Below are 23,549 nucleotides of genomic sequence, written 5' to 3'. Positions count from 1 at the left end.
GAGCATTTTATGATCAAGCTGTGAATATTTTTTTTCCTCAGTCAGCCGCATCGTGACCACTGAGATGCACTCGCTGTTCGCGTCTCGATGAATTAATGCGGATTGGAACAAGAGTTCATACAAGGCTGAAGGAACTTCGGCAAACCAAATGGACACTTGCGCGTGCGTGTGTGTGTCAGTGAGAGTGCATATCTTTTATTTCTATTTTTGCATTGCACTTGTTGTGACTGGTTTTAACAGGAAATTACAGTTTTCCGGCAGGCTGTTTGCAGAGGTTCATATTTTCCATGTAGATAGTAGAGCTGCGCCCACAAAGGTGGACGTCGCCATGGCCACCCAGAGGATTCACTATCAAGCGTGTGATTTTATACTGAGTTCAGAGGGCCCCGTCCGACTCTTGCTTGATACTGATGTGACGCGCAAACCATGAAATCATATTGTTCAAGGGTGTGCTGCGTAAATGGGACATTTCATTAGTAAGCCTCAATCACTCGAGTGAATGGTTGTATGCCTCTATATGAAATGTGTATGAGTGAGTGAATGGTTATATGTCACAATATGAGGGGTCCATGGTTGTATGTCATGATATGAGGCGTGAATAATAGAGTGAATGGTTGTATGTCACGATATGAAATGTGTATGAGTGAGTGAATGGTTGTATGTCACGATATGAGGTGTAAATGAGTGGGTGGTTGTATGTCATGACATGAAGTGTGAACGCTTGAGTGAATTGTCATATGTCACGATATGAGGTGTGAATGATAGAGTGAATGGTTGTATGTCACGATATGAAATGTGTATGAGTGAGTGTATGGTTGTATGTCACGATATGAGGTATGAATGAGTGAGTGAGCGGTTGTATGTCACGGTATGAAATATGAATGAGTGAGTGGGTGGTTGTGTGTTATGACATGAAATGTAATGTGTGAGTGAATTGTCATATGTCACAATATGAGTTGTGAATGAGTGAGTGAATGTTGGGTGTCACAAAATGAAACGTGAATGATCGAGTGAATGGTTGTATGTCATGACATGAAATGTGAATGACAGAGTGAGGAGTTGTAAGTCACTACATGAGTTGTGAATGAAATAGCGACTGGTTTTATGTTTATGTGATCTGTTAATGAGAGAGTGAATTGTTTTAAATCTCTAAATGACGTGTGAATGAGAGAGTGAATGGTTGTATGTCTCTATAAGGGAATTGAATGCAATTGAATGCCGACCAGTCCAGGGTGAACATCGTCTCTCGTCCAATGACAATGACATAGACCCCCAAAGCTATATCGATAATGAATACATGAATATTCCATCATATGTGCTGCCAGGGAAAACAGATTTTTTTTTGTTCTGCCACTTTCTGAAAAAGTTCTCACGCAACATATCAGCACAATTTTACCTCGTGAATTCGCTCGCATGCAGCCGGCGAGGCAGGTTGGGGTCAAATTCCTGCCGGGAAAACACATTTCAACGCGTGCTCTTAACTTTACAAAAACCAAAGAAGAAACTTGAAAATGGAGTCACGTTTGTTTTACGTTCTCGTTCGACCTCTGACTCAACACAATCAATGACTTCTGCCTTATAATGACAATCCTGAGAAGATGGTTCCCCATCAATAAACCCCCTCCTCTTCCTTTATACTCCCCCGACTCCCGGGGGGTAAAACGTCCATCTTCGAGCAGAAGAGTCCTCTGGGTGAGAACCAGTGACTCATCCGCCGACTCAACGTGTCCTCTTCTCGCTCTTGGCTTTTTATTCCCTTTAACTTTTCAACCGCACGTCCCTATCTTTGGGCGACCCCGCCCTTCATTCAGCTCTGCCCTCGAGTCGATACACACCGGTTTTTACAGTCTCCTGTGTTTATTGTCTGAAATGCTCTTAATCAAGTTGTCGGCAACGAGCCCCTCACAACTGTGCGCGCCAGCTGTGGCATATTAATGAATGACTCATCCAGCATCTTTCTTGTCGTTGACAGGTGAAGCAGATTATGGAGGAAGCAGTTACCAGGAAATTTGTTCATGAGGACAGCAGTCATATTGTGTCCTTTTGTGGTGAGTAACCAAACACGCAGATGAATCACGCTCGTGATCGTTGGTATAACACCGGAACACGTCTGCCTATCCGCTTCTCCCATCGATGTCTAATTAGCAGTTGGTCCAGCAGTTGGTCGATTCGAATGGATTGGGTTTAAATAGAGGGAAATTGAATGAGCGTAGGGAATAACAGCGCGGAGTCCCAGTCGTCCGCGTGTCCCAGAGGTCTTGCAAAATACCCTTGACAAGAGGGCCTTTTCTTTTCATGCACCGGCATTGTGGGGCAGTCTGCATCTGGACATTAGGCAGGGCTTGCTCCGTTGATCCTTTACAGCAGTGCCAAAGACCCGCTTGAGTGGTGTTTTTGTGACTCCCCTCCCCCCTCCTCTTGCCAAGAAGGTTCCCGATTCGATCCGGACTGGTAGTTAGAGGATTAGCGGAATAAATTAATGGAATGTCAGTCGGTCGGATTTCCTAACGCAAAATCCTAACGCCGCTTTTTAGCGCTGTTAAAACATGTACCGATCCCACCTCGATGCGGGCGGCCTTCTGTCTCGACCGGCCGGGGTAGAAAGACGGAGAAGGAGATCGAGAGAAGGACAGAGGGATAGAAAGTAAGAGTGTGATAGAGACGGGATCAGCTGGGAGGAACAGGCATAAAGGATCTCGTGCTAATGGTAACAGAGTGCTAACAGTAGCTGACATGATGCAACAATAGCTTTAGCTGCAGTAGATGGAGCCACGCCCCCTGGGAACCTGCCAAATGAGAAAGCCCAGAGACCCAGGAGACCAGATCAGGTTACTATCATGCATCGGCGCAGGGACATAATGTGTGTCTTTTTTCATTTGCATCCCATTGCTGACCCTTCTCGTTTGTACGGCACTGCGATAGAAGGAGCACAATATCAATATATTTATTAGTACTTTAGGTGTAAAGGTACAATCAAACCCCATGGTGCAAAGAACATAACACATGTTGCAATCATGGATGTGTATGTTGAGTTATTTAAGAATTAAGTGCATTCAGCTTTTTTTTCCTCGAATATTTCATTGTCAATATGAGGTATGTTGCTTTCTCCTGCAGAAAAAAAAAATAGTTCGAGACTCTATAATGCATTGTAATGCAATCATTCATTACACAAGACAGATGTAGTCACAAAAAGGATTGTATTTTCGGGTTCGGGGGCCTCGTGTAGGCTTTTTGTGTTTAACTACACTGTAATGACCGTATGTCTCTTGTTCCTTTTTGCCTCCAGGCTGCAAATTATCTATCACATCATTTTCAATCCTTTGGTCGTGTGGTTTCCACGGCTGCTGGCCAGTCTGAAGAGTAGATTTCTGCTATTGCTTAGGGAAAAAAAAAAAAACACACCCCATTGTCCATTTTGTTGTCAGCCAGCTCCCTTCTCCTCCTCCTCCTGACTTCCCCCCGTGGTCTTCGTAGTGGCTCTCGTTACTACATGTGCTCTTTTAGCCGCAGACCGTTCACAGATGAGGGTGGAGGATGGGAGAGGAGCTCCGACCAGCTCGCCAGGGGAGCAATTAGCATCCGGCGTGATGGCTACTCTAAAGATCCGTTGAAGGCGGTCCGAAGCGGAGAGGCAGTCAGTCAGGAAAGGGCGCGGAAAGCCGGGGGTTTAACCGAGATAGCGCAAAATTATTAAAGCCCGTGATTACAGTGTGATTAACGGCTTATTCATAGCTTATGACCTCTGTATGTATCAGTTGATTCAAATATGGATCGGTGGTCACACAAAGAGGTGCTAGCTCACAATCATGATGTAACTACATCTGAAGCCTTTCCTCGGAGCTCCCTGACTGAAATCCTTTGGAAAGATTATTTTAATTCCATTTTGATTTTAACATTTCAATCAGTCACCTTTCTCTGTGTGAGACCTTATATTTCGTTGATCACTGGTTTTGATCAGGCCAATGTGACGAGTGTATCGGTGACGTGCAGTGAGGTGCACGGCTGGTGAGGCACTGACTTCATCACAATCAGATTTACAAATGTATGAACCGTACAGAGGAGCTTATTCACCATTTGACTGGCAGCAGTTAACGGGTCATGCTTAAAATCTCATATCAGCTTTCTTCCCCTACCATGAGGCATATCTTTGCTTTTTTTGCAAATAAATATTCCTTTGAATTTAGTACTTTAATTTGCCCATTGGTGAGTCCCGCTACATTTTCATGTGCCCTGTCTTTGTATGAATATATACTAGTGACGTGCGGTGAGGTTCATGGCTGGTGAGGGACACCTACCATGAGGCAGGAGAACTACGTGCCTCACTTAGTGGCTCTTTGCAGCCGTTTTATGATCCCTCAGCGCAAGAAACTAGTAACACACATACAGTTGTTGACGAAAAAACACTGTACATTGTAAATGTAGCTCATATAGCAAAAGTGTTTAAACATTTTAACAGAGAGACGGCGATACGGTCTTAGTGCAGAGCATGCCAGCAGTCAGGCGTCATTGCCCAATCTGCGTTGAGGCTCAACAGTCCCCAGCCTCACCGCACGTCTCTTCTCAGTATTTGAACAATAAATGTGAAAATCCTGCGAAAGTTTTCTAAAACTGGTGAAGTTAAATGAAAAAAAAGCCTTCAAACTGATAAATATAACAATTTAACTCTCTTTTTTCATTTTACATTTTTTTCTTTCCAAGATTGGCAAGTGAGGCACTGCCTCTCCTGCCTCCCCTGACTGCACATTCCTGCTGCATATGAACTTATTTTTTCATAAGCATATGAATTCCAGTGCAAACCATGCAGATGCAATTGCAAAGCCCTCACTGTTGGACTTCATTATATTCATGTACGCAAAATGCCCGGCTGTGGGGGTGTGAATTTATCTCACTCTGGATGCCCAAGAAAGCCAAAAGGGGTCCTAGCCTTTACCCCAACTCAATTCACCCCTTAAATACCCTGCAACAAATTAACAAGTAGCATGAGTAGGACCCCAGGGTTTACTATGATCCTGATGGCAAACTAGGGTGTAATGTGTACAACAAAAAAAAATCTTAGGTAAATTAATGACACACCTGAGATGTAGCTCACTTTGTAAAACAATATATCAATTGTTTATTAAGTCCCAATTTAGTAAAAGTAAATTAAACAAAAATAAAGTACATTTCAGTATTTTGCATCTTTCACAAAAACTTGAATGACCAACTTCAATATTTCACCCCACAGCAAGAGTTTTTTTAACTTTAGAGGGCTATTCACTTCTAGTTTTGCAGTACACTCAATTTGTACTTCTTAGAAAGAAAAAACTATGACAGAAACATGAAATACTCATTTAAACCAAACACTTGTAGTTTCAAATTGTGGCTCACAAAAGGTAACTCGAATTTCGTCAGATAGAAACAGAAAATGTTTCTTTTGGACAGTATCCTCTTCAGTAGAAAACAACATCACTCTACTTCGATAGAGAATACGACAACGATATCACTGTTAGTGTCTCTTTAGACAGCAAAGTGAAAGTATTTTATTTTTTCTAAATAAAATGAAAAATTGGTACCGTTGCTTCTCGTATAGCACCTCCATCAGGACCAGATGATGGAGGTGTTTCTCTCCGTCGACCGGGTTAAATCCTTCCTCAATAAGGCTCTGTCTCCGCACGACGTTGTGGCGGCAGCCCCTTTTGCTCAAACGGAGCTCGTTCTACCATGAGCCTCGACAAACGGTCGTGTTTAACTCACAAAAAAAAGCAACGGCCCTCTCTAACACGGTCTCCGCCGAATTTTCAGCTACACTTGCGCCCTTCAACAGCACCAAAAAAAGGGCTCCACCCAGCAGGAGACACTAGCTTTGAATCGTAGCCCATTTTTCTCTCGTATTTTGCACGTTTTTGCACATTTTGCAGTCTAGAGCGCAGTGGTTAGTGCCGCGCAGAAAGGAGGTCTCCGGTCCAATCCTGCCTCCACTCATGTTTTTACAGAAAGAAAACGCCGTACCCTCAGCAAAACAAGAAGCCAGGCTTCCTCTGGCCTCACTTTCAGTCTTGGTCCTCCCGCTGAATGTTATGAGCTTGTTTGAGTGGAGTGCTGTTTGGGAAGAGGTCAACAAGCAGGGCTGCTCTCACAGCCGTTCATCTACTGTCGTGTGTGTTTCTTATTTTGCTTTCAAGAGGCAGATCCAGTTTAAAGTAGATTTGGTTTCATTTGGAAATCTTCTGCAAGCCAGAACATTGTGTCGTAAACACATACGATTATTATGTTATATCATGGCTGGGCACATCAGTGTAGGGGACTTTTAGATAGTGCTGATAGTTGCAGAAACCTCAATGAGGATAATCGGCGGAAATTAAGACACCGTGGACAAAATGTGTCTGGAAAACTTTCAATGCTACATTTTTTTCTGACCTTTAGCACTTTGAGCGTGAGGAAACGGGGAGCGTAATCCTGCGAGGAGAGGAAAAGGAAGGGAAAATCAAAATTTTTGACTGCCAGGAAATGATGAGCGAAAATCCCGCCGGAGAGGAAAAGGAAGGGGGGAAAGCGAAACAAATGTCGAATCTAAAAGCCGACGGTTTTCGCTGAGAGGGTGAGACGCCGTGTCGAAGGAACGAGCATGACGGAGCGAGAGATTGTGATGCTGATGAGTTTGGTTACCGCCCCTCCCTCTGGTTGTGCTCCCAGAGCTCAATCCCTCCATCAACAGGGGTTGCCATGGCAACCTCAGCCTTCCTTGTGACCCCATGTGAACAGAGCCACAGGATCAGCCCTGAAAGAGAACTCAAATGTCAACACGGCTCCGAGAAACGCCACGTAGCCCTGCGAGAAAAGGGTGGTCGTCTGTTTTTCCGCAACGCCGGATGATCGGTCAAGTGTGTCATCGCATCATCGGCGGCGGGTCTATAGATCCGCCACGCGCACCTCCATTCACTGGAGCCGTTTACGCGCCTTGTCGGAAACGCGGGTCGGCCGACCCCGACCGCAGATAGAACCATGCACAACTTTAAACGTAAACATGATTTTGTTTAATTATTAATTCATTGGTCTCTCCTTATCTCTGATGGATGTTCAAAGAACCAAGTCAGGGTTTGTTAAATAAATTCACGATCTTTGAGACATTGGACACATTGTCGGGCGTGACAGCGGAAGCCGGCGTGGGAAAATTGCACATAATGTTTCGATAATAGCCGTGTTATTAAGCATATTACTTATACTAATAAAACCGCGCAGGCTAATTCTTTGCCGGGATGAGGTTAAGCCTTGAGCGGTGATTGTAAATCAATGTCACAGATCTTTTTTTTTAATGTAATTGTTTGCCGGCCGTCTTCTTTTAAGGAAAAAAACAAAACCACTCGTGAAAGCCATGTAACATTAATGGACCGAGTCTGAGTCAAAAGCTTTGAGTGTTAAATCCTCGGGGTGTTTTTCTGCGAACAGCACTTTTTTTTTTTTTTTTTTTGACGGAAAAATAATCTAAAATATGATGAGTTAGCAGCAGGAGTGAAATTACAACCACGGTTAAGATTTGGATCACGTTTTCTTAAAAAAAGCACCCCGAAGCGCCATCATGCCATTTCTATGTAAGAGGAAACTGATATTCGTCTTTCATTGCAATATTCAGATATTCCTGTATAAATCACAGTATTTGCTGAGGTGAGGAAAATGGCTTTATTTCAAATGCTGATGCTGCATCTCGGATTGTACCATTTGTAACGAATAATTCTCATAACTACAAATGTATAATAACGTAATCATTGTTTCTAATTTTCTAATAATGAGTATGTGTTTTTGTACTGTGTTTTTTTCTGTGAATTTCTTTCTTTTGATAGATTATGTCAGTACTTTTTTTTGCTCATTGTACCAAATTTCTCACCGATTTATTGGACAAGGTGGCCTTTCGACAAGTTTTTGAAAATTATCAAGTGAATTAGGTGTGAAAGAACTGTTCGGACTCGAGACTTGGTGTAACAATTTGACCATTCTTCGTGAAACGGGTTTAATGCTCCGTTTTCGCTCATTTAACTGCAAATAATATTTTCAGAGATTACTTGCTTTATTGTCAGTACCTTGGATGTTTTTGTTTTTTTTTTTTTTTTATATTTCCCACACCTTTAAGACAGAGAATTGTTTAGCGCAGGTCTGTGAGTTGCAATGTCACGTCCTCGTGTGTCGTTGCACCAACAGCTGCGGTCGAGGCGTGCGTTTTGCACGGGCTGAAACGGCGAGCGGCAGGCTTTCTGCGCAGCAACAAGATAGCGGCCCTCTTCATGAAGGTGGGGAAGAACTTCGCCCCGGCTGAGGAGCTGTGCAGGAAAGCACAGGAGCTGGAGCAAATCATCGAGACGAAGTAAGGGAAGCTATCCTAACTCGGGATGGGGTCGAATTATTTAAAGGGTTATTTTAGATTTTAACAGCCTCTTCATTATTTACAGACACGCCATGATTTTTGTGACTCTCTCTCTCCCGGTAGACGAAGTCAGAGCTTGCAGAGCCAAGACAGCCTGCGTAAAATGCCTCGTCTCCCCAGCCTCACTCCGCAGGCCATCAAGAACCTGTGGATCCGAACGGCTCTGTTCGAGAAGGTGCTGGATAAGATTGTTCTGTACCTTGTGGAAAACTGCAGGTGAGTTGAGAAACTAAAAGGGAAAAAAAAAAAAAGAAAAAGGCACGATGCTAAAGTGTACGTTGCAAAAAACAACCATTTCTCATTGAATCGTCTTCCAGCAAATACTACGAAAAAGAAGCTGTCCTAATGGACCCTGTGGACGGACCTATACTTGCATCCTTATTGGGTAATTATTTATCCATCACACTCACCGGTGCATTAAAAGGTAACATTTGTTGAGTATCTTGCAGCAAAAACTGTACTTTGGGTCCATTTTTGTAGCCTTGCAGTTTATACACTGCTCAAAAAAAAAAGGGAACGCTTAAAAAACACATCCTAGATCTAAATGAATGAAATATTCTTATGAAATACTTTGCTCTTTACACAGTTGAATGTGCTGACAACAAAATCACACAAAAATGATCAATGGAAATCAATTGTATCAACCCATGGAGGTCTGGATTAGGAATCACACTCAAAATTAAAGTGTAAAAACAAACTCCAGGCTGATCCAACTTTGATGTAATGTCCTTAAAACAAGTCAAAATGAATCTGTGTTGCTTCCTGAGTGGCAACTATGATTTCACAGAAGTGTGATTGACTTGGAGTTACATTGTGTTGTTCAAGTGTTCCCTTTATTTTTTTGAGCAGTATACAAAGAACATGGACCACATATATCCATCAACAAACTCACACATAAATCTGCCAAAACTACAGATGAAAAGCATCTGAATTGCTCAAATTTCTTTTCTTTTTTTTGAATTTTTTTTTAATTTTTTTGAATTTTTTTGATTTTTTTTAAAAATATTTTTCTTGACCCATTTGGAGAGTTAATTCAAGGCCGAATGGACGGTCAAATAGTCGCTTTCGGCTGCTCCCTGAAGGGGTCGCCGCAACCAACCATCCCCCTCCATCTCTTCTCTCACACCAACTAACTTGGTGTCCTCTTTCCATCCGTAAACCTCCTCTCCGGTCTTCCTCCAGGCCTCCTGCCTGTGTCAGTCCTGACTTCACCCAGATCTTCACTGTCCCTCCTCTGCACACGTCCAAACCATCTAAGCCTCACTTTATCTCCAGAACATCTAACACATGCTTTCCCTCTGATGAACTCGATCCTGATCCATCCTCCTCACTCCCGAAGACATTTTTTTTTTCATTTATTCAAAAATGTGCTTTTTTTTTTCCTTTCATAGCCCTTGTTTTTTTTTTTTTTCATTTTCTCTATCATCTGAGCAGAAATACAGCCTCTCTTACAGCCAAAAAAAAAAAAAAATAATGAAAGAAATTCTGTGACATCTTGCAACTCTTTTTTTTTTTTTCAAAATCAGTGAAGGGAAGGAAGGAGGGGAGGGGACGTTCTGGCATTTTCACGCTACTGTTTAAAGGCTCCGAAAATGATTTTCCGATCCAAAAATGGTCCGTCGAACAGTCTAAGTGATGCAGAAGAAAGTCTGTGGCTTAAGAGTTCACAAAATCTTGAAGTCGCCGCCTCCACCTTTATTGTGACAGTTGGCCCTTGCGCTTTGGAGTACACCAAGATGAAGACCGCCGACCATTTCTGGACCGACCCGTCTGCCGACGAGCTGGTGCAAAGACACCGCATCCATGGCGGCCACTGCCGGCAGGATTCTCCCACCAAGAGGCCTGCGCTGTGTGTAAGTTTTGCAGACATGAAACGCCATAAGGTTTCTTTTGCTGTCAAAAATAAGCATGGCTGTTGGTTTATTGGCCGCTAGTTGGTGACGATCTCTGTCTGGTTATTGATCCGCTGAGATAAGTGCGTGAAGTTTAGTCGAGCCCCAGCAGGAAGACTGCCGGTCTGAATCCTTCACATTTGTTCAGTTTTCAAGTTCTCTGTAAACCAGATCAGCTCAGCCTCTTTTAACATGCTGTGTTTTTTGCAGATGGGTGACGTTGTTTGTATTTAATAGCATTTTCCTTTTCTTTTTCTTTAACTCTGCACATAAGTTAATCCCTTATCTGTTATTATTTAAATACATATTAAATACTGCATGTTATCATATGCATGTACTTGAAAATACGCACGTATATACGTTACATATATTTTTACAAACCTTTAAGTTAACGGTATAATAAAGTTAATAATGAAATAAAGTAAATGTAAATATACTAATATAGTAAATGTAGTAATATAGTAAATGTAAATAAAGTAAATAATAAAAATAAGGCTTTAACTTTATTTTTATTTATTTATTTTGATCCAAATTCTTTTTTATTTTGTTTTTATTATTCGCTATTTTACTCTTTATTTTTGAATAGACTTCCATTTTGATACTTCTCCACTTTACTCTGTGAGCAATTTCAACAAATCAAAAAGCAATTTCTCCCAATAAAGTATTCTGATTCTGATTCTGACTGTTATTAAATAAATGCTTGGCGTGGATGGTTCAGCATTGATGTACAAGTGACACTGTATTCTAGATCCAGAAACGCCACTCCAGCAGTAGCATGGATGAACGGCCTTCACCTTCACCGTCGGCGCGGGAATATGTTGAGTCGCTTCATCAAAACAGCAGGGCGACTCTGCTGTTTGGCAAAAACAACGTGCTTGTCCAACCTGTGAGTTAATATCTATCCCTCTGTGTGTGTACGTAGATATATAGTATACATATATATTTATAAACCGGTGAGGTGCAGTCAGGGGAGGCAGGAGAGGCCGTGCCTCACTTGCCAATCTTTGAAAGAAAAAAAATGTAAAATGAAAAAAATGATTCAATTGTGATATTTATCAGTGATTTGCACTTTACAGGTATTTTTCTTGTAACTTCACCAATTATATATTTTTTTAAATTCAAAATCACTGGATTTTCATATTTACTGTTCAAATACTGAGAAGAAACGTGCGGTGATGGCTGATTTCTGGCGTGCTCTGCACAAACGCCACATTGCCGTCTCTCTGTATTTCACAATTAAAATGTTTAAACAATTTTGCAATATGAACTACATTTCTAATGTACAGTGTTTTTTGTCTACAACTGTATGTGTTACCAGTTCCTTGTGCTGAGCGATCATAAAACGGCTGCAAAGAGTCACTAAGTGATGCCCGTAGTTCTCATAAATATACAGGACTGTCTCAGAAAATTAGAATATTGTGATAAAGCTCTTTATCTTCTGTAATGCAATTACAAAAAACAAAAATGTCATACATTCTTGATTCATCTCAAATCAACTGAAAAATTGCAAGCCTTTTATTATTTTAATATTGCTGATTATGGCTTACATCTTAAGAAAACTCATAAATCCTATCTCAAAATATTAAAATATCATGAAAAAGTAATCTTTGTTTTTTCAATTGCATTGCAGATGATAAAGAACTTTATCACAATATTGTAATTTTCTGAGACAGTCCTGTACTAAAACAAAGATAGTGCACAAACATAGAATATATGGGTTTAAATGAAAGTGTTTTCTGTTGGGTTTTCTGATGCAAATGAGCGGGACTCAGCGACGGGCTCATTAAAGTACTATATTCAAAGGAATATTTATTTGCAAATAAGCACACTTATCAAAATGTTCTGTTCTTTTTTTATTTATATGTTCTGGCAAAATTGGATGAAGGCAGAACACGATGTGCTTTGGCTCTTTTGGGGGGTTTTAGCATAAGCTGAAAGCGTCTGTCCTTGTGGCGGTTTTAGAGAGACGACATGGAGGCGATCCCGGGTTACCTCTCTCTGCACCAGACCGCCGACATCATGACCCTGAAATGGACTCCCAATCAGCTCATGAACGGTTCCGTCAGTGATTTGGATTACGAACGGAGGTACAAACTGTGCAGCTGCAAATGATTATTGTGTTTGTCAAGAGAGCCGAGCGGTCTTTTGAACGAAGCGTACTTAGCATTGTGGTTCAACTTAGACCCACGAGCACCCTGCTTTATTTCTTTGCTTCATATTCTTCTCGCTGAATAATGCAGTGCGGTAGTGTGTAGCCCTGGGTGTTCTGTATGGGAAGTAAATCCTGCTGATCTAATGAGGCTTATTTTCAGCACAACAGAAGCCAGCAGGTGGTTTATTGACTGAGACACTGTCAGACATCTCTTGTGCGCACATACACACACACACAAAAACACACATACCGTGTGTGTTCATGGTGCCTTTAGCTGAAAGAGATGATTGCGTAATGTGGCTCTTTGCCTGCTTGGCTGTGAACGTTATCTTTCTGCCTTCTTCTTCTTCTTCTTTTCCTTTCGGCTGTTCTGTTCAGGGATCGCCACGGCCAATCATCTTCCTCCATCTAACCCTCTCCCCTGCAGCTTCTTCTCTCACACCAGCAAACTTCATGTCGTGTTTGACTCCATCCACAAAGCGCCTCCCAAGTCTTTCCCCAGGCCTCCTGCCCGGAGGTACCAACCTTAGCATCCTTCAAACAGGCTCTTCATATCCCTCCTCCGTGCATGTAAAAACCACCTCAGTCTGATTTTATCTCCAAAACATCCAACTTGTGCTGTCCCTCTGATGGACTCATTCCTGATCCTCTCCATCCTCATCACGCCCAAAGAGAACCTCAACATCTTCATCTCCCTCCGGCTCTGCTTCCCATCTTTTCTTCAATGCCAGGATCTGTAAAACCCGGCATCAAGGCTGGTCTCACCACCGTCTTGTACACCTTTCCTTTCCTTTTGGCTGATGCTCTTTCATCGCACTTGATACTTTTCTCCAGCCATTTCAACCTGCTCGCACTAATTACCTCACCTCTTTTCCACTTTGACACCTTCGGCACACCTTACAGCTCAAACATGTCGTGCACCAGTCTAACATACTTCTCTTCCACTCCACACTTCCTCATACAATATCATAGTTCCTTTCTTGGCTCCCGGTTTTATGGTTTTTCTAGATCTAGAAAGGCACAATGCAGCTCCCTCTTTCTTTATAACATTACATTACATTTGGCAGACGCTTTTATCCAAAGCGACTTACAATAGAGGACATAAGGACTATTAACGTTCTCAAAGCGAATACAGTGGCCCCTCAAGACGGATTTTTATTCGAGCAAATTTTATCCTTGAAATACGAAAAAAAAAACTCATGATACGAATGCAAGAGCGAGAAAATCTAAATTCGAAATTTGCAAGCTCCATGACGCCGCCGCATCCTCTGAATCGGCGCCGCTCTCTGCTCTCACCTTAACGGACGCCTTGCAGATTCCAGCATCCCTCTGCCACTTCGTCCGGGTAGTTCGTACGATACTCTTCCAAGTACTCTTTCTATCTTCCCAATCTCACTTCCGGCTTGTCAATACATTTCCCTCTCTATCCTTTAACACCCATACCTTCCCAACTCTCTGCTTTGCCAACCTGTATAAATCCCTCCCTGCCCACATTCCATCCTGTAATACAAGTCACCATAAGCCCTTTGCCACCCCTCCCTTCACCTTGCGCTGCATCTCCCTTGTACCCCTGTCTGCTCTTTTCAGCCCTCGGTGTCCCACTTCGTCTTAGCAGACCTCTTTCTGTGCATACACTCTCGCACTAGCTCATTCCACTACTAAGTCTCCTTATCTACTTCCTTCCAGATGACACAGCAAATGCCTAACATAATCTTAGATTCTTGGCTTTCCTCTTCTCTCTTTGTTCACAAACATGCCTGTCTTCCTCTGATTTCCACCGATGTCCGGTGGGTTACCACCCAGCTCTCGACCAATTTGGTTTTCAAGTCATAGATTTGATTCACATTTTTCACAATTTTTCTTTCTGACGCAACCCTCTGGCCTTTATCCAGGTTCGGGACTGGCTCAAGGAGAACACTGACCTAAAATGTGTAAACAAATCCTGTAGAACAGTTTTTTTTTGGTCACTGATAGCCTTTATTTACTGTGCTTGATGATATATTTTCAGTGTATACTGGGACTATGCTATGACAATCCCCCTGGAAGAGATTGTTTACCTGCACTGTCATCAACAAGGTAGGTGGAAACAAACACGTAGACCAGGCACGTCCAAAGTCCGGCCCGCGGGCCAAATGCGGCCCGTGTTCAAATTTACACCGGCCCACAGCTTCTGTCATAAAATCGATAAATCTTCCTGAAAGCAAGACAGACTTTTTCCCCATTTTATGTGGCATTCGAATATGAATGACAGAGTTTGGATTTGTGTTCTGTGTTCAGACACGCGAAGAATTCCATTTGCAATAAAAAAAAAGTCCATTTGCATTTAATGTTAATGGTTCAAAGAATGTCAGGCTGAATGGTCGTACCTCACAAAAGATGACCCTATTTGCAAAGAGTTTGGACACCCCTGATGTAGCCTAACAGAGCTGTCAACTCCCGTCTATCTCCTTTAGTGGACAGTGGGGGAACAGTGGTGCTGGTCAGTCAGGACGGCATCCAGAGGCCTCCGTTCCGCTTCCCCAGAGGAGGCCACCTGCTTCAGTTCCTGTCCTGCTTAGAGAACGGCCTTCTTCCTCACGGCCAGCTGGATCCTCCGCTCTGGTCTCAAAGGGGAAAGGTCAGCACCTGAGGTCGTCCCAACGTGCAACCCTTTACCGAGAAAAATTGTGTTAAATGCTAATTCGACCTCATGTGATCAATAAATCAATAATTTTTGGGAGAGGGCAAATAGCGCAAGCAAGATTGCTTGCAAGATTGGTCATAGCGATACCGATGACTGTGAAGCTAATTGTTCTCCCTGCACCTCCACACAGGAAGACCTGATGTATGTTTTAGTTTGACTCTGCCGAGCGTCGTATCTGTAACAATGTAACAATGGAAACCGCCCACGCCCGTACACCCATTAGCATATGCACATTCATCATTTTAAATTCACGTGGATGGCTTAGCTTGGTTCTGGTGCGCTGAGCATTATTTCATCAGCATTCACTTAATTATGTTGTCATCGCAGGGGAAGGTGTTTCCTAAGCTGCGGAAGAGAGTTCCACAGGGATCCGGATCCTTGGATTCGGTCTCAGATAAGGACGAGGACGAGGCAATGGACTATGTCTTCCGCATCCTCTTAGCGAGCAGCCAGTCTGACTTTGGTGAGAAAATGACCCCTTTCAGAGGGAGGACTTTACATTAGCTGCCCAGGGCACTTTTCACATTATTGTATTTTTATGAACATATTATTTATCGTTTGTCACAGTAACTCTGACCTACCCTCGCTATCTGACCTCTTCCTCCTCCCTTCATCCGAGTGGGCAGTCTTGCCCCCGTATAGAGGCTTTACTTGTCACCGAGAGCTTCCGCAAATGTTGGGCATAAACCGCCTCATTCACAGGACGCAACTGTAAGCCCGGCATACTTCAGTTTGTCGGTTCGTCTGTCAGCCTGCCTTAATCGCCCGCATCCAATATTCTCCCGGCCTGTCTTGAGCCCCTGGCAAAGTTTATCGACGCGTCCCAATATTGAAGCCGCATCGTGCAACGAGACACATTTTAATCAGACGGTTGACGGACAACTGAGTGATTGATCAGGGCTTTTGAATGAGAGTTGTTTTCTGCGGGTGCTGTGGCGGCTCATTGGCTGTGACCACTTTTTTCTGATTTATATCTAATCTAACAGCGCATTTTTTTTAAAACTAAGCTGAACAATTTTGTTCACAGCTTTGCAGTATCACCAAAATATTAACGTGGCCTCCTGCTGAATTGTAATTGTTGGAGTGACAGCGATCATGTGTATCTACATGCATGCATGTATGTGTATGTATGTATGTGTGTGTGTGTGTTTGTGTGTGTGTTGCAGTGACTCCACCAGACTTGATGGATCAGGGCGCTACCATGTGGCACCCCGCTCTCAGGAAGTCGTCATGTTCATCTTGTTCCCAGGGCAGCTTCTCTGATGGTCTGACAGCTAAAGGGTGCAACCATGAGAGGTGAGACTTTGTTTTGCTGTTATAGTTTTAAAAAATCTATTCTAAATAGGATTTAGCCATTCTTTGAATGGGAGAGACTATGACGTGCAATGCAAGGTAAATAAATCGGTCAATGTAGCAAAGGGAGTTTTTCAAATGATAGCCGGTTTCAGGCGAATTTCTAACAGTGTGCCCTTCATGACAGAAGTGTTTCAGGGAAACTGAAGAATTTGATTTTGGTAAAATCTTTGTTATGTCTGCAGGACTCCTTTGAAGCTGCTGTGCGACAACATGAAGTATCAGATCATCTCTCGGGCATTTTATGGCTGTGTGTAATCACTTTTTCTTCCACACTTTTTTATATTCTCCATCAACCTGTTGACCTGATTTTTTTTTTTTTTTTTTGGTCTTATTTTATACCCTTTAACCTCCATTTCAAACAAGACCACCCAGACAGAATATACACACAATCTGTCGAGGACATAGACAAATCGGTTTTACAAATTGTGCAAAATGACACTTAAAATAACCAGCTTGAGGTTTCGTCGATCTATATTTTCTCCATTGGAGTAATAAATTTAAATTTTCTTGGCTTTTTTTTTTTTTTTTGGCCTGTTCAAAGACATAAATGAAAAAAAAAGGAGCCCTATAAGGAACCCTCACTATGTCATGCATTATCCTCAGTATATATTTCATTGTTGTCATATATCTTAATTACTTGATCATTGTCATTGCCATCATCAGGTGCTAACAATATGTTTATCAAATCACTATTTGTCATGTGATTGTTTTGAAATTGACGTTGGCCAGGGTTAGCATACTGTCGTCATCTGTCCACTGTGCGTACGCACCTGTCTGCTCTGGTCAATCACACGATCGTGGCGCCCGACGTGCCCCATGACGCCTACAAGGGACTCACCACGGATGTTTGGCAGGCTTTCCTCCAGGACTGCACGGTGAGCTTTCAACAACTCCACTTTGTTAAGGAAAAAAGTAGTTTGTCTATTTTTTAGTCATTTCTATGTGTTATTTGATGCTTGTTAAATTGCCAGATTCATCAGATTGGATCAGTTGGATTAATAGTTGATATTAACTGTTCTCAGGTCGTGGATGAACCCGTTGCGATCGGTCGTAAAAGACGGCGGTTGTTTTGTGGTTGAGAGATTGTAAATAATGCATAAATAGATTCTTTCATGACAAGTCATTTTTTGAGGCTTAAAAAAATATAAACCTCTTAAGTGCTTTATGAGGCAATGTTGTCAGATTTTTTTTTTAATTGGAGGACAAGTGATTGATCTTCTGAGGTACCCTATACTTTAAGGAAATAAACGCTGTATATTTATTCATAGGCAGTTTTGAAATGCTACATAGAGGTTTGAAAAATCCCTTCACCAAGTAAGGATAATTTATTTATTTTAGCATGATGTTTCGAAGCCACAATCCGCTCTTCTTCAGATGCTTACCAAATATGATAACATATGTAAACACATAATACAATATATAATATGTAAACATATTCTGAAGAAAAGCGGATTGTGGTGCGAAACGTCATGCTAAAATAAATTATCTTTATTTTCGGAACCCTCTTGGTGTAAGGATTTTTTCAAACCTTTGTTTTTTTTCTATATTTTTGATCCAGAACTCCTCTCTAACTGGGTAGCAGATGTGCGGGATTTGTTTTGTTTTTTTTTCTCTTTGTTTTTTGTTTCGAACCCCACTCGCTGATTTTCCCTTTAAATGACGGTCAAGGGTTATTTCCAATAAGAGGCGGAAGTCCTGTCGTTTGTCCTCAGGCTTACGAGGAGCAGGAGCTGCTTCGTCTGGTGTATTTCGGCGGCGTCGACCCCTCGCTGCGTAAAGAGGTGTGGCCTTTCCTCCTGGGTCACTACCAGTTCGGAATGTCCGAAGCGGAGAGGAAAGAGGTCGGTCGCTTTGGCGAATTTTTCTCTCGAGGCATTTCCACTTCGGCGGTCGCCCCGCGCTTGACCCGTCCACGCACCCTCTTAGGTGGACGAGCAGGTCAGAGGGTGCTACCAGCAGACCATGCGCGAGTGGCTCGGCTGCGAGGAGATCGTACGCCAGCGGGAGAAGGAGCAGCACGCCGCAGCTTTGGCCAAGTGCTCGTCCGGCGCCAGCATGGACGGTTCCAGTCAGAAGATGATCCACCACGACTCAACCGTCAGCAATGAGGTGACGCACTGAAGCGCAGACACGGAAAAGGAGTTAATAAGCGTCCTTTAATTACAATTACCAGCACGGGCGTTCACATCACTGTCGACGATAACGGTGATGGATTGTTGGCTCAACATCTCGGTCGCTGAGTCGATGACTTAGAGACGCCGGGTAGACACCTGAAATGATCTGCGTAGGAACCGAATCGCAAATCAAGGTTACGACATTATTAAGTGAGCCAGCTGGGAAAAAAAAAAAAAACAGTCGCACAAAGTTGGTAATGATGTTGTCGTTGATCGTGATTTTACCTCACACACGAAGAGGAGTAAACTATTATAGAAATAATAGAAAAAAATGTGTGGTTGGATGCAAGTCTTTTTTTCGCTAGTATCTCGCAGCCTTGATGCTAACATTGTTATACTGAAAATTGAAAATTGAAAATCTGAGACTTTAAATGTCTAAGAAACACTTAAGGCTAGATATTTGGAAGTATTCTGAGCTTTAAGCCTCAATCACCTCTGTCTGAGGGTTGATCGTTTCTTACATCGATGCATAAGTTATTAGAATACGTCTGCAATCCAATAACATAACAGCAAACAAGCGATAAGACCTTACATGAAGAAATCAAAAATACATATATATATTATTATCTAATAATGTCCTGGCCTGAATTTCTTTATTACCCAGTCGCACTCCTCCCTGAGCTCAGACAGGCAGAGTCTGGCTCGTCTGCAGAGTGACTCCAGCAGCAGCACACAGGTATCCGACCTATTTGAAACCCGCGTCGAATCGCCATCTGCTCATTATCATTCGAACTAACTTCCATGTCATTTGACATTGTGTCGGTAAAATCAACCAAAGATCAGTTCAAATAAAGTTTCTTGCTGGTTTGAATCAGTGTTGTTCATCCCCCCCACTCTCTCTCCTGCTAGTTCTTCACATCCTCCCATCCCTTCCCCTGGAGTAGCCTGCTTCCCTTTGGCTTGTTCTTTCAGGTGTTTGAGTCTGTAGAGGAGGTCGACCAGATAGAGACAGAACCCAAGACCGAAGAGGCCAAGCAAGTGCCAAAGATGCCGAACGGAGCGCTCCAGAACGGGGCGAACTCCCCCGACTCTGGGCATCCCTCCTCCCGCAACTTCTCGGTTACTTCGGGTCTGTCGGACGGCTCCCTCAGCACGGAGGACAGCGCCGCGCCCGATGTGACGCCGAGGGCCGCGCCGCTCCCTCCGACTCCGAGCCCCGTCAAACCTCAGGACTCCGGTCTGGCGGAGGAAACGGATAAAGTCGGTGTGAAGGCCAAAGAAAACGCGCCTGCAGCGAACAAAACCGAAGGGCCGGGCGACGACGTAGCCTCTAAGGACGCGAGCCCGCTCCCCAAAACACGGGAGGATAGTCAGTCTGAGGAAGCGGGTGGGGGTGATTCTGCAAATGAAGGCTCCGCGGTGGCGGTAGTTAATAAAGAAATGGATGCGTCCGATAAGAGTGACACTAAATCTGCCGAATCAAGAGGAGAACACGGACAAAATCATACCAAGGAAGGTTTCACAAACAATGCAGAAACTAAGACAGAAGATGCCGAGGAACTTGAGGACACCACCAGCCTTAATACAGTTAAGACCCAAGGAGCTGAAAGGAAGGATCCAAACGTATCTGAAGTTGCGAAGAACCTCCTTTTCTCGTTGGACAGCAGGGTTTCGAGAGCAAGAGAGGCTTTCTGCGCCTCACAGAAAGAGGAAGCTCTGCTCATGACCGAATCGGACGAGTCTCCCTCGGCCATAGAGATGGAGGAGATCCCCAAAGCCAACGTTTCCATGGTGCCTTGGAGCCGGAAAGGACGTTACGAGCCCTCGTCTTCCTCGGAGGACTCCGCCTCTCAAATTGATCTCAGGCCAGAGAAGGAGCTGGGAAAGCCTAGTCCAGAAGGCACCGAGTCCCTTCTGTCCGAAGAGCCAGAAATGGAGAGCCTCTATCCACACTTTGACTCTCTGGGCAGATCTGCAGAAAGCAAGAATGAAGTAGACGCTCAAGAATCCACAGGGGGTGCCTTCTCTGTATGTACTTCCTTTTTTTTTTTCCCTGCAAAAATCCATTTCATTTATCCTCGGTCCATTCAGCTAGGTGGTCTTAGTGTATTTATTGACTCGCTTGTTTCAGCAAGAGCTTTTGGATTTATACACATTAAATCTCCACCGCATCGAGAAGGACGTTCAGCGGTGTGACAGGAACTACTGGTACTTCACTCCTGCCAACCTGGAGAAGCTGCGTAACATCATGTGCAGGTAACACACCGAAAGGCATCGGCGACCGGGAAACGGGATTGTTTTTACGAAAATAATACCCAAAGGCGAAGCATTTTTCATACAAATAGCTTAGAAGACTTTATGCTTCAAACAGTAAAAATGGCTAAACGCAGCAACGGCAATGATGACGTCATTGAAATGCAACATTGCTCATTAAAATGCACCAAAACACTTTTTTTAGGCAGGAAAATTAAAAAAAACGTAAATGTAAAGATATGGCGAGGGTGAAAATCAGTCCATGAATAGCATGTTGTATTCCATGTGGCAAAATATCATTGGATAGGAAGAAAAAAAAAATGTGGAAATGTATCAGAATGAGTTTAGATGTCTAACAATTAACAATTAATAAATACTTAAACATATTTATACATTGAATGTAGTGCAATATATAAAATGTACACTCACAAAAGTTAAATGGAATGAATGCACCCATCTTACGAGACTGATAAAATCGAGCAGTTCTTACATCATGTTGTTGATTTTCATGAAATATATATGTTATCCAGCATCTCAAACACTCCTTTATACAATATATGTAACAGTGTAGGTCACAATAACCCTATAAGTAACAGTCCTGATAATATATTTTCAGTAGCACAAACTCATCCAAAACAACAACAAAAAATAACAATACTGTCGCGTTTTAGTCAGGGAAAACACATGGTTGAAAATGTCATGGTTTTAAAAAGTCCGTTAAATAAGCAATAGCTGTTTTTGGTCACAGCCGTGCCACACAAGGCTGCAATACAACTAACCGTTTCCGCTCAATTCCAGGTAAAAAAAAAAAAAAAAACATAATTCCTTGCACCCCAAACTACACCCGCAAAATCCTCAGCAACCCCAGAATCACACAGAAAACAAGCATCAACATAAACCCCAACATTCGTGACTCGCTACAATACATAACATTTATGTCAACAATAATTAGAAAAGTTTTCACACACACACGCACACTCACACAAATACTTTATTGTCCAGAGGGGGCGCTCACTTTCTCGGTTATATGTTTTCAGCTATATCTGGAGACACCTAGACATCGGTTACGTTCAGGGAATGTGTGACCTGCTCGCTCCGCTGTTAGTCATTTTGGACGATGGTGAGGCAACTCACTGTAACACATCGGATACACATTTACATTTATTGATGGAACAGCAGCGCGGCGTTGTTCTACATGCCCTCTCTCTCTCTCTTTCTTCGCTTTTTCCTTTCAGAGGCCATGGCCTTCAGCTGTTTCTCTGAACTCATGAAGAGGATGAATCAGAATTTTCCACACGGTGGAGCAATGGATACTCACTTTGCCAATATGCGCTCTCTCATCCAGGTGACAACAAGCACACCCACCCACCCACACACACACACACACACACACATAAATATGTGTGTGCTAAAAAAAAAATATGTAAAAATCACATAAAACTTTTCATCCCACACCCATAATAATCAATATTTTCTTTTCTCTATCTCCTCTTATTCCTTCCCTGAATAGATCCTGGATTCGGAGCTGTTTGAGCTAATGCACCAGAACGGAGACTACACCCACTTCTATTTTTGCTATCGCTGGTTTCTCTTGGACTTCAAGCGAGGTAAAGTAACTGCCGAGGGTGACCGAGTTTGTGCCAATTAAAAGAGCAAGAAGCCCGGACTTCTTAAGCCCTGCTTCAAAATGCCAAACAACTTCTGTTGTCAGCTCTGTATCCAAGAAGGGATCAGGAAATCTGCTTTTTTTTTTTTTTTTATTGTTTTTTTTTTTCAAATGAATTCTTGAGAGATTTGCAGGTGAAATAATTGGCACGGTTGGTGCATTCTAGATCACCTGAGTTTTAAACAAAAGATTTCATAGTGCCTCTACAAAGATTGCAATATATTCCATAGATGTGCCGGGATATGGACATTTATAATCATTTTTTTTGCTGTTGAAGAAAGGTTATAACGAAGCTTGATTTGATTAATGCATCGAATGTAGTTGGTCATGTATACAAATGAGGACTCAGGATATTGATCCTGGATTCCAGTGCAGAACAACTGCTACAACTCAATCGGAATCAGCTACACGATCAATAATCCACCGTTGTGATCCTACACAAAAGTAAAATATCAATATTGTCGCCATCCTAAAATAATCGCCTGAGTCATTTTCCAGATTTTTCAGAAAACACAAAAAAAACGGTTGAATAAGGAGCTGATATCGGGGGAAAAAAAAATCATCTTTGTCAAAATATGACTTGGGCTACTTTAAGAAGATTTTACTCTTAATTCTTGTATCAAGGCTTTCCTCACTACTCTTGTGTGAGGCTTCACCATCCTCCTGGCGTGAGGCTTTCCTCACTATCTTATCTGGCAGTGGGGAGGGTGAAGGACAAATGGGAGCTATCCTTCCCACCCCCTACATGACAAGCTGTGGCTGATGTGTAGCTCCTTCAGCCAGCGGTTCATCCCGACCCGGTGCAGAGCCCGACGCTTCAGACGCTCCTTTGTGCCGACGGCCCTCAGACTGTAAAACAGCAGTCTGGACGCCTGAGTGCATCTGTGCTGCTTCCACAATCTCACTACCTCACCCATTCAAATACCTTGCCCTAACTCTCTTGTCTTTCTTACCCTGGTTTGTCCCAGCCCGCACACATCCTGCCTGTTTCGGTTCATTTATTTTATTCCTTGCAAATTTGTATTGCCGTTAAGTTCT

General features: G+C 42.8%; 1 protein-coding gene across 2 annotated transcripts in view; it reads left to right on the top strand.

Annotated features, from left to right (window-relative positions):
- The window catches only part of sgsm1a (small G protein signaling modulator 1a), a 33,295-nt gene that overhangs the window by 5,623 nt on the left and 4,123 nt on the right, over positions 1 to 23,549 (top strand). Inside the window, exons 3-23 of one of the 2 annotated variants that reach the window (XM_086173857.1) lie at positions 1,973 to 2,048; positions 8,173 to 8,335; positions 8,459 to 8,611; positions 8,713 to 8,780; positions 10,103 to 10,248; positions 11,036 to 11,173; positions 12,250 to 12,374; positions 14,448 to 14,515; positions 14,893 to 15,056; positions 15,450 to 15,585; positions 16,289 to 16,418; positions 16,661 to 16,725; positions 17,208 to 17,353; positions 18,191 to 18,319; positions 18,405 to 18,587; positions 19,257 to 19,328; positions 19,565 to 20,620; positions 20,724 to 20,848; positions 21,883 to 21,965; positions 22,081 to 22,190; positions 22,356 to 22,452. In XM_086173857.1, the coding sequence (XP_086029983.1) occupies positions 1,973 to 2,048; positions 8,173 to 8,335; positions 8,459 to 8,611; positions 8,713 to 8,780; positions 10,103 to 10,248; positions 11,036 to 11,173; positions 12,250 to 12,374; positions 14,448 to 14,515; positions 14,893 to 15,056; positions 15,450 to 15,585; positions 16,289 to 16,418; positions 16,661 to 16,725; positions 17,208 to 17,353; positions 18,191 to 18,319; positions 18,405 to 18,587; positions 19,257 to 19,328; positions 19,565 to 20,620; positions 20,724 to 20,848; positions 21,883 to 21,965; positions 22,081 to 22,190; positions 22,356 to 22,452 (3,433 nt within the window). Of the gene's footprint in view, positions 1 to 1,972; positions 2,049 to 8,172; positions 8,336 to 8,458; positions 8,612 to 8,712; positions 8,781 to 10,102; positions 10,249 to 11,035; positions 11,174 to 12,249; positions 12,375 to 14,447; positions 14,516 to 14,892; positions 15,057 to 15,449; positions 15,586 to 16,288; positions 16,419 to 16,660; positions 16,726 to 17,207; positions 17,354 to 18,190; positions 18,320 to 18,404; positions 18,588 to 19,256; positions 19,329 to 19,501; positions 20,621 to 20,723; positions 20,849 to 21,882; positions 21,966 to 22,080; positions 22,191 to 22,355; positions 22,453 to 23,549 lie in introns of both variants that reach the window. The other variant, XM_086173856.1, reaches the window with a different exon arrangement.

Source organism: Fistularia commersonii, chromosome 26 (genome assembly GCF_037954325.1).
Source record: "Fistularia commersonii isolate RoL2024-O1a breed Wild chromosome 26, RoL_Fcom_v1.0, whole genome shotgun sequence".
Classification (NCBI taxonomy): Eukaryota; Metazoa; Chordata; class Actinopteri; order Syngnathiformes; family Fistulariidae; genus Fistularia; species Fistularia commersonii.
Note: the sequence above shows the minus strand (reverse complement) of the source record. Positions and strands in the feature narration are given on the sequence as shown.